This window comes from Parasteatoda tepidariorum, chromosome 7 (genome assembly GCF_043381705.1).
Source record: "Parasteatoda tepidariorum isolate YZ-2023 chromosome 7, CAS_Ptep_4.0, whole genome shotgun sequence".
In the NCBI taxonomy this organism is placed as follows: domain Eukaryota; kingdom Metazoa; phylum Arthropoda; class Arachnida; order Araneae; family Theridiidae; genus Parasteatoda; species Parasteatoda tepidariorum.
In genome coordinates this window covers 41414807-41426938 of record NC_092210.1, presented here as the reverse complement: position 1 = coordinate 41426938, position 12132 = coordinate 41414807, and the positions used below count along the sequence as shown (strand labels likewise).

Sequence of the window (12132 nt, the reverse complement as noted above, 5' to 3'; positions counted from 1 at the left end):
AAAAATCGGACAGTGATTTTGATAATTTTCATCTAGGCGAAAAAATTTCGCCAAATTGGCGGTTTTTAAAAAAGTATAATAACTTTTACAATATTTAAGTTATTTGTTTGCTCTGAAGACCGGATAACTCTTCATGGCAAGATTATATACATAATTTAAAATCATTGCATTGCTTCAAGTGTAAAGCATTTAAACTGTGGGTTTTAATTTTCCTTGGCGACAGATCTTCAAAAAACAATGTTAAGTGCTAAGCTCTCTAAGAAAGATATATTTGAGGAAAACTTCGCCAAGTGTGATAATTGGTTCGATTATATTGTTTTCGTAACTCTAATCTAGATTTTGAAGCTGCTCATGTAAACTGTTTAACATGGTTTTCCGAAGTTCTTTCATCAAGGAAAACAATAATAATAATAATAGAAAAGAAACATCAGTTTAATACTTTACACTTGAAGCAAAGATATAATTTTAAACTATTCATACCATCTTGCCATGAAGAATTATCTAGGTTTAGAATGAACACATAACTTAAATATTTTAAGAGTTATTAAAATTTTTTAAAAATCGCTAATTTGACAACATTTTTCCAACTAGATGAAAACTATCAAAATCAATGTCTTATTCTCAGTTTTTGCAAATTTTTATGAATTTTTTATTTATTTTATAATACAGTATTAAAATAAGTTTTTAAACATTAAAAATTGGACCACAAACTTTTTTCATTTTCTAAAAATTGTGGATTTTTTCGATATTGATTTGTTGCACCATTTTCAGAAAAAGCATAGAGGGTGTTACTTAAAGGTAAGCTAAATTTTTCCTAAAAGTTATGATTAACTGTTACAAACTCACACAGAAGTTATGAAAGTAGCATATTATAGCAAAAAAAAATATTTCATATGAGGACAGAGCCATCAAAAAACATCCTGTTAAATATAAGAGCTCCATCTATAATCGCGATAAAGTTGGCAGATATTTTTCACACAGAATTATACTATGCTAGAAAGTAGTATTTACATAAAGATCTTCGCTGTTTCAAAGTAACACTTCAGGTTCTCCTTCACTTTTTTTTTGTATGATAATTCGTTATTCAGGATTGTTTGACTTCATATGAGAAATTTAATCATTATTTTAGATTTTTCTACGACTTTTACATTAGCATTTATATGTAATTTCACTTTGCATAGTTAAAAAAATAACCAAGTTTTAATACAAAGAAATTTTAAATTTCCATTAATATTTAAAAAAAAATATGAGAAGAACTTACCTATATCTCATGTTGGCAGGGTAGGATAGGGAAACTTGCCGGCTCATCGGATTGGTTGCCATTGAGCTTTCAGTCGAAAGAAGCCCCTCCTCTAAGCATTCCAGGATTGCAATTGGTGCACGGTTACTGAAAAATATTAACCCACAACTATAAAAACGAAATAAACTATTCCATTAATAAATTGCTTTTTACATTTCCCACACAATTTTTTTGCACATTTTTTAGGGGCAAAACAGTTTTAGGCAGTAATACAAAATTTAATCTTATGTTTCTAATGTGATTTATGATTTTCCAAATTATTGTAATGTCTATTTTGTTGACCAAAAAAATTGATAAAGTTGATCATTAAGACTCTTGCTGATTACCACTTCGTTCTGTTTTTCATATCTTACAAAAGTAATATTTTCAAACCAAAAGTAGTAAGCAATTATTTAATAGATTAACCAAATAACTGCTTGAATTTCTTAAGGAATACAATATCTGGCCAAAAGTATCCGAACACCTAGTTGTATGCACGCTGGCACATATTAATATGATGCTACCCTCCTCATTTGCATTTATGACAGTCTGCACACGTCTGGGAAGATTTTCCATCAGTGTTCAATAAGAGGCCATAGCAATTGGCTTCTAGGCATCCATCACGGTTAAAGTGAGTGTTGGTTGTAAGTATGACCGATTTGACTCGTTGCATAATCTGCATCCTACTTTGTCCTGCAATGATATTCTATGAAGTTTAAATTTAGGCTCTTTAGAAGACTAATCTAGTTTCTAAACATCATTTTGTCAAACTATGGCTGCGAAACTCTCGATGTGTGAATGGAGTATTTATCCTGTTCGAAGAGAAATGAAAAATATTCCATCGAGATGAGAGAGCAACATTGTCCAGAATGCCCCATAGAACTCAGAGTTCATGTTTCCAACCTCAAGAGCTAATACGTCCAGGCCAAACCTGGAGAAACTCGCATGGTTTGATTACGCGCATGGCATATATTTTTTTCATAGTATTCTACATAACAAACAAAATTTACTGACGAACAAATTCGAACATAATAAAAGGAGAAAAGAAGTGTATTCTGTTGAATTACGTTCTACAAAATGTCTGAAGACAAAATCAGGTACAAAGGTAGACAAAAATCGGAGTGGATACAACACGCTCCCTGATAGAGTCTTACACGAAGAGTCTGTCGAGATAAATAAGAACATATATGCAATTAACTATGGATGTGCAATTATAATTCAAACTTTTTAATTGATCAGAAAAAGATCAGATTTCTTACTAATTTCATATGAAGATTTGTATGGCAATGGTCATAGATATTTTTTTATTTCCAATGAGCTACACAATCAGTCTTNTCCTGATAGAATCTTACACGAAGAGTCTGTCGAGATAAATAAGAGCAGATATCCAATTAACTATGGATATGCAATTAAAATTCGAACTTTTTAATTGATCAGAAAGAGATCAGATTTTTTACTAATTTCATTTGAAGATGTGTATGGCAATGATCATAGATATAAGATATAAGAATATAAGATATGATAGATATAAGAGAATCATCAAACAAAATGTCTGAAGACAAAATCAGGTACAAAGGGAGACAAAAATTGGAGTGGATACGACACGTTTCCTGATAGAATCTTACACGAAGAGTCTGTCGAGATAAATAAGAGCAGATATGCAATTAACTATGTATATGCAATTATAATTCAAACTTCTTAATTGATCATATTTTTTACTAATTTCATTTGAAGATGTGCATGGCAATGATCATAGATATAAAATATAAGAATATAAGATATGATAGATATAAGAGAATCATCAAACTTGTATTGCAATTAAACATTGAACTTTAGTTGAAAACTGATCGATTTAGCTAGTCGACGTTTCAATCGACAATAATTTATGTTTGGCGGTAACATGATTCTAAATGCTGCTTGCAGCTGTTAGTAATCTGTTGAATCTTGCATTATTGACAAGAACAGAGGTAGAAGCTATTCAGAAAGTGGTCGGGATTTTGACTGACGATTAATTCTAAATGGCGATAATATTAAGATAAAATCTGATTTTTTAAGCAGTCAGAAAACTATATAAACTTCTAAATTCTTTCAGGACGAAACTTTAGTTAAAGTTTTAGAGTTCTATAGCTAATCTTAAGAAGGTCGGAAATTTGATTGACGATAAATTTTGCTGATAATGGTATCGCAATAATAGAATCGTTTATGGCATGCTTGTGTCATTCATAAAATAATTTGAACTTATTTCATAATTCAGCACAACCCCAGATAAGTTTTAGACACTTTAGCCATTCTAAAAGTAATCGGAATTTCAATTCAAATTTGAGTATAGCTAGTCGCAAAGTGGTCAAAATTTTGATTACAAGTTTTTATGCTGAAGGAATCAAAACTTGATAATTAAAACGAAGTAAAATAAATGTGACATTATAACAAGTGCAGATGTATAGTCACACACATTGTGTTGAGATTTACCGAATTTTCATGTTTGCTTTATCAATATATAGCTGAATTAAAAATTTAATGTTTAAAACGGGTAATATACGGTTGATTAAATGTTTAGTCAAATAGATAAAATGTAAACTATTTAATATGCAATAGCTTTATTCGGGAATTGTATCTCAGTAATCTGTTTAACGATATGAGATCAATATAGGTCAATTCAATATTGTTCGTTGGACAACCAATTAGAAGATTCAGATAGTATCACGTGATCAGTCAAGATCAATATCCCTGATGATGCACTAGTGATGATATCAATAATAATTACAGAAACTCGTCAACATACTAAACTCTTATTTATTCATTAATTAAACTATGTTTTAAATTTTCATATGGCTTCAAAACTCGAATAATTATATCAATTTTACAAATAAAAAGCATTTCAGAGAAAGGTTTTACAATGTTTGTCATTAAAAGTAAATTAAACATGATGAAATTAATTCAATATTTTATTCAATAATTGAATTATTTATCTTACTCACATAATATATTAAAGTAAGAAATATGATTATTACTGTTATTTTTTTGTTAGTATAAATAAATGAGTATTACTAAATATGCATGAAACTATTCTGTAATAATTAAATAACTACACACTCCAACTAAACATGGATATTAAATTTAATTTGTGCAGTATACACTAAAGATTTATTCAGTCATTCAGAAGTAAGGTTAAGTTTGAAACTAATAATCGAATAATAATATTTATATCATTTTTTTTATATCATCGTACTTCTTGTACATCTTTCTACATAGCTTTATAATTTCAAGTTTCTATGAATTATATTTTTGTGAGCATCAAAACAAAATGGAACGTAGAACAAAAAAGGTGACAAAAAAACATTAAAAATTGCAATAACTTTCGGAGAAATTTAAATTTAAAAAACAAGAAAGCTTCTTGAGGTTCATAAAAATTGGCTCTTTAACGCGCCGAATTTCTTTGTTGCATTTCAACGCCTATAGTGTGATCTTCATGCAGTTTTTTACAATAAGTATCACAGTTAAAAATTCTCTAACTAATTATTGATTGCTAATTTTTTTCATTCCATCGTACTCCCTGCACATTCTTTTCATACCTATGGAATTTCACGTTCTTGAGACTTAAAGTTTTTGCTCAGCAAAGCAAAATGTAACGTTAAGTTGAGCACCCAAAAAATAGAGGTGGTATCGCTATACCCTTTTTTAATATAAAAGGAAAAGAAATATATAAGTATTTAAAAACTATTATCTATACTGTTATTTTCTAAAATGTGTTTAAAAATTCACTCTTTTAACCTTTTTCTAGTATACATACATTAAAAAATTAGATGGAAGATTTCTATGTTACTTTTTTCTTATTTCAATTTCTTTTTTCATCTTCTTCAATCTTTCAATGCCTATCGGCATAATACCTTCATCATAGTGATCCAACTGTTGCATTTATTAGTTTCTTTATTTAAACTATTTTTTCCACCAGTCGCGCCTCGCAATTGCTTTTCTCACCATCTGTGGTCGTGCACTCGCTTAAGAGCTTACAGATTAAAGATTTTTTTTATTTCCAATGAGCTGCACAATCGAACTTGCAGATGAGCAGATCTAGTGCGTTCTCCAGAGGTGGTATCCACTCTTTCAGGACCACCACAATGGGTGAGATACAGTTGCTCATGTTAATTTGGACGTCTAGTTTCTGCCACACTAGATGGCAGCACAGAGACTCTATTTGGATGCTAAAGTGCACTAGGAATTTAATTTTGCCGGAAATGCCAAAAGCCAATAAGGCACTCCAGGGATCTTTTACATGTCGCATAATTACAGATTAAAGATTAAGGAGAACTTAAGAGATTGTAGATCCTGCTGCCATCTATACTTAAAATTATGACTTTTTTCATACGGTATACCAGGCCAGGTAGAAATGTTTTTGTAGACGAGTATACTGAGCAAATTTTTACCAAGCAGCGACACTTAACCTTAGAAAAACATCTGAGTAGGGAATACCAGGAAAATATTGAGAAGTATGATATGAACTTTTGATTGCATGATTGACGAAATTTCAATTCTGTTTTTAAATAAAAAAAAAAAAATTTCTTCTCATTTATACTTTTGAACTTTATTTTATTTTATTATTATTTATGCGGTCATTTAATCTCAAATCGAAGTATTTTTTTATTAATGTTAAAACGGTATTTGAAGAAGCTAACCACACTGGTGGTGTAATTAACCACTGTCTTATTCACAAACCTAACAATAGATAATGTCTACAACTCCTTTAAAAAGCAGAAAATAGGGTTTTGAAACATTCAATACATACTAGAGTCTGATTGTGATAAAAGTACTCATGATTAGGATACGTGACAATTGAGCACCCCAACTTTAAGGCGCTTCTGGGAATTTAAAATTCCAACTAATTTCTATGCTGAGATATTTACCTATTTTTAATAAGGGTATTGGTTTTGTTGTGTTCACTCTTCACACTCATGTAGAATGTTTCGAAGATAAACCTTCACCGGACCAAAATGCCTCCACTCACCTATCAAAGAAAACAAATTTAAAAAAAAACATTATTACATGATGTAGATTTTTGCTGATATTAAAATTTTCTATAATTTTTGTATTGTATAACTTAAGGTTTCATAGGTGATAAACAGAAGTTGATAAATTGTATAAATTATTGCTGTATTTTTGTTGAATATGTTAAAGTAATATTATACAAAATAATTTATACTATGTAAAAATTTTCATGTATCAAAAATGGCGGCAACTACTTTACACCAAAGAGTAACTAACAAGAATTTCCACTACACCGAAACCGAGGATAGTTCCTGGTGCAGTGAAATACCTAGAATGTTCCTTTACACTACTTCAGTGTTTCCCAAAGTGTGGTACGCGTACCCCCAGGGGTACGGGAACAGTTTAGCTTTGGGTATGCGTTCTTATGGGAAATATCTTGCAACAAACGAAAATTTCAAAATTTTTTTATTTAAAAACAAAGATAGCCATAAAAATTTACGATTGCGTATTTTTCGATTGGCTATTTCTTGCAGAGTTAACAGTTAATAATTAGTGGTGTCAACAGCCAGTGGTGATTTTTAACTTATGTGCAATTTTTTTAGAGTAAAAAATATATTGATTTTATTATAAGTGGTACACAGCGTTGCGAAAAATTTAGAAAGGGTACACAAAAGTCACAAGTTTGGGAAACACTGCACTACTTGATGCAAAGTAGTCGCCGCCATGGTTTTTATTTATTAACACTAAAATTTATACTCACAGTAATATGTGATACACATACGAATCAATGAAGTCATTTTTATGAGACATTATAAAGTAAGAATCAATAATTTAGGTTGTATACAAACACTAATTCTTAAAATGAAATTGGTTTGCAAATCTAAAATGGGCGTAGCACAAAGAAAATATTTAGAAGAATTCGAAGTAGGCTTAACAGATAGAAATTAAGCTGATAGAAATTACACATCATAAAATTATTTAATACTGTTGAAAAGGACTTAAAAATTAATAAAATATCATTGCTACGTAACTAAAACAACTACACATCGTTTTAACGACAAGCTTTAGTTTCTGTAGAACACAAGTAGAATTAAAGTCAACCACAAACACTTGCCAACTATTACAGACTATGCCTAAAACGATCAGCATTGGAATTTTCGGAAGCGAAAATATTCAAAGTGTGGTATGAAGGCGCGTGATCTTGGTTTAAAATGTTTGTATTTTAGGTGTTCTAGAGCTTTCATACACCATTTAAATTGTATATTAATGCCCGATTTGATGTTAACTCTAAAAATATTGTTCCTTCACATAATTTTTAGGGGTTTTCATAACTTATTCTATAAAAATATTTTCGAAACCTTCAGTATGAAGTCGATAAAAAGTTGTCACTGAATCGTCTGAAAATCTCTTTAGACAATTTAAAAAATTCTTAAGCCCCCTGGAAAATGTCTAAAGTGTCCATTTTTGGTTCAAAAATGTAAATTTTGGAAGTATAATCATAAGGAAAATCAATTTAATCTAAAACGCAAGACTTAGACTTAAAATTTCGGAAACATTTTAATAGAATAACTTAAATGTAAATCTGATATGTATAAATTTGAATGTTTGAATTTGAATATTCACAAAAAACTCTAAATTGCTGATGTTTGAGTTTCTTAATTCAAATAATTCTGATCCGAAATAATTACATACATAAAGTAACAATAATAAATAAATAAAGGGCATTATGCTCTGTCAAATAAAATATAATTTATTAGCTAGTAAAATTGGGAAAAAAAAATTCATTTGTTCAGTTTTACGCATTAAGAATTCTTGGTTGATCCAATAAGATATCTAACAACGGGCATTGAAATCGAAAGCTCTCTTTGGCACTAGAAAATAAATGTAAAAATACTTTGCAGGGAAACCTTTGTCTCTGCATTGCTATGGCCAAGTCACTTTTCTTCTTTTTCTTTTGTGTTATCTGTAACAATAGTGTTTTGATCAAGATGGGCTTTTGAGGCTCTACAACGTTCGATAAGCTGCTTTTCTTTCCATGTCTAATCGGAGAGCACAATAAAAATATCTTCCACAACACTTCCGATGCTTCTTTTCTGTGCCTTAGAAAAGTTTTAGAGAGGGTAAGAAATACTTTTTCTGAAGTTTACGGTCGCAAAATTCTAGCTGTTTTTATCGAGGGGAAAATATTATTTGTTACAAGGCATGGCGTGAAATAAATATTTTTGTTTATTTTGAAAAGAGAATACAAATACTATCACTATACTTTTCAAATACTTTCAAATTGAAATACTTTTATGTCATGATAGTTTTAAACTATCATGACATGAAACTGATTTGGTATAGTATGAATTTCTGTTAAGAAAAAACTTATTCTATACCAAATTATACTATACAATAATGCAATGCCACATTAAATGCATCAAAAAATTCTAATAATATTTTTGAAATTTAATATCTGATGGACATTATGTAAAGATTATAAGATAGCTTCAGGCCTGTAGGAAAGTTTGGAATGAGTATACAGCATTAAATGCATTGAAAAATACAGATAATATTTTTGAAATATAATATTTGAAGGACATTATATAAAGAAAACACGATAGCTTCAGGTCTGTAATAAAGTTTGGAATGGGTGAATCACATTAAATGCATTAAAAATACTAATCATATTTTTGAAATTTAATATTTGATGGACATTATATAAAGAAAACACGATAGCTTCAGGTCTGTACTAAAGTTTGGAATGGGTGAATCACATTAAATGCATTAAAAAATACTAATCATATTTCTGAAATTTAATATTTGATGGGCATTATATAAAGAAAACACGATAGCTTCAGGTCTGCAGGAACGTTCAGAGTGGACGTACAACATTAAATGCATTAAAAAATACTAATAATATTTTTGAAATTGAATATTTGATGGACATTATGTAAAGATTATAAGATAGCTTCAGGTCTGTACTAAAGTTTGGAATTAGTGAACCACATTAAATGTATTAAAAAATACAGATAATATTTTTGAAATTGAATATTTGATGGACATTATATAAAGATCATATGATAGCTTCAGCTCTATAGGAAAGTCTGGAATCGCTAAGATTCGCAGACCTTAAGATCACTAAGGATTATTGTTATTATATTCTTTTAGTTTATTGTTGCAAATCTCATATCGAAGAAAAACTTTATACTATTTTCTAGCACGTAGAAGAAGATAAATATTCACGTTATCTTATGAGAAAAAATTTCATTAAAAGTTTAAAAACGTAAAATGACTTTTTCTTTGTTTAATTTTGCCTTGTAATTTTGAGCTCAATCCAGAAAACAAAAGAGCTTCTGTATCAAGTATTGGGAGAAATTTCCTTTCATGGCGGACTTTTTAATGGAACTAACTCGCATTTGAGTTATACGGAGAGGAAAACCTCGAAAATCCTCCCACGGTTAGTCTGACGGCAAGGGAGCTCTAACCCATGTTACGTCTACTACTGTGGATATTTTACGTCAGCACTGTGGTCAGTGAGAGCCGGGTGCGGAATTCGCATTGATTAGTTATCGCTAGGATTCGAACCCGGTTCACCTTATTCGAAGGCGAGTGCACTATCCCCTGAAACAAAAGTAATTATGGGGCATTGAAAATTTAAGTAAATATCAAATTGAAATAATTTTATTTATAATGTTAATAAAAATATAAAAGATTTCGTAAATGGCAGAGGGATTTAGACATTCATTATTCTGATGTACCATAAGTAAAAATCTTTAAAATTAAGAATTTTAGCAGTCTTCTTGTACGTAGAATAAATTGCTACTTTTTTGACGTGGAAATAAAGTTAAAAATGTTTTTTGTTGCAGTTTTCTCAAATTTATTTCATTAAAATGTTTTAAAACTGTCAACATGTCTTATTAACTTTTTTTCCCTGATAACACTGAAAGTTTTGAATGAGAAATATGAAACTAAAATATTTTCCTTTTAAAAAGTAGCAACGTTCTCCCTTTTTCTCCCGAAAAACTTTTTGATGAAATTCAAACATGAGTTGCAAGAGATCCAGGTAGGGCGGGAAAGATATATTCTAGGGGAAAAGAAAAAGGTTTGCTTATATAAATTTGACACTTGCCATGAAAAATTTTGAAATAAATCCTGAGAATTTTTACAGAAAAAAGTGGTAGTTTACATCAGTGAAAAGTGGTTTTGGCAGATACGTCAAAAACGTCATTTCCCTATACATGCGTGCAATTTCCTCTTTCCAAAATGTTTTAAGGTTTCTCTTTTCACTTTTTTATATTTTATACCTCGTTTCTCAATTGAATGGGGAAAAAAAACTTATAAAGTTTATTTCTGGGATACTTCTTAAAAACTTACATTAACTTTAGTTTTTTATCAAAGAGAATCTTTTTTTACACAAAGTTATAAAAGTGAGCAATATTATAAAGTAGGATTTCCTCCGTAAATATAAAAAAAATATTTTTCTTCTAAAATTAACACATTGCTTTTCAAACACATTAAATACGATTAAACATATTAGTTTTATTTCATAGAATTTTAAGTAAAGCTCGTTCAAAGAATATTTCAGTACATTTCGGCATATTTTGTAATAAAACACTTGGTATAAGCATTTGCATATTTTTTCGGTTTATATATATATATATATATATATATATATATATATATATATATATATATATATATATATATATATATATATATATATATATATATATATATATATATATATATATATATATATATATATATATATATATATATATATATATATATATATATATATATATATATATATATATATATATATATATATATATATATATATATATATATATATATATATATATATATATATATATATATATATATATATATATATATATATATATATATATATATATATATATATATATATATATATATATATATATATATATATATATATATATATATATATATATATATATATATATATATATATATATATATATATATATATATATATATATATATATATATATATATATATATATATATATATATATATATATATATATATATATATATATATATATATATATATATATATATATATATATATATATATATATATATATATATATATATATATATATATATATATATATATATATATATATATATATATATATATATATATATATATATATATATATATATATATATATATATATATATATATATATATATATATATATATATATATATATATATATATATATATATATATATATATATATATATATATATATATATATATATATATATATATATATATATATATATATATATATATATATATATATATATATATATATATATATATATATATATATATATATATATATATATATATATATATATATATATATATATATATATATATATATATATATATATATATATATATATATATATATATATATATATATATATATATATATATATATATATATATATATATATATATATATATATATATATATATATATATATATATATATATATATATATATATATATATATATATATATATATATATATATATATATATATATATATATATATATATATATATATATATATATATATATATATATATATATATATATATATATATATATATATATATATATATATATATATATATATATATATATATATATATATATATATATATATATATATATATATATATATATATATATATATATATATATATATATATATATATATATATATNGTATTTATTATTTAATTCATTTTTATTATTATTTTTAAACTTATAATTTCGTTTTATTTTATTTTAAATAACTTTTACGGTACAATAG

General features: G+C 26.7%; 1 protein-coding gene across 1 annotated transcript in view; it reads right to left on the bottom strand.

The window, feature by feature from the left end:
• Positions 1 to 12132, bottom strand: part of LOC107447200 (voltage-gated potassium channel subunit beta-1-like) — a 72681-nt gene that overhangs the window by 30353 nt on the left and 30196 nt on the right. Inside the window, exons 2-3 of the mRNA XM_043049107.2 lie at positions 6181 to 6281; positions 1262 to 1387 (exon numbers count right to left, since the gene is read on the bottom strand). Coding sequence (XP_042905041.1) covers positions 1262 to 1387; positions 6181 to 6230 — 176 coding nt within the window. The 5' untranslated portion in view covers positions 6231 to 6281. The remainder of the gene's footprint in view (positions 1 to 1261; positions 1388 to 6180; positions 6282 to 12132) is intronic.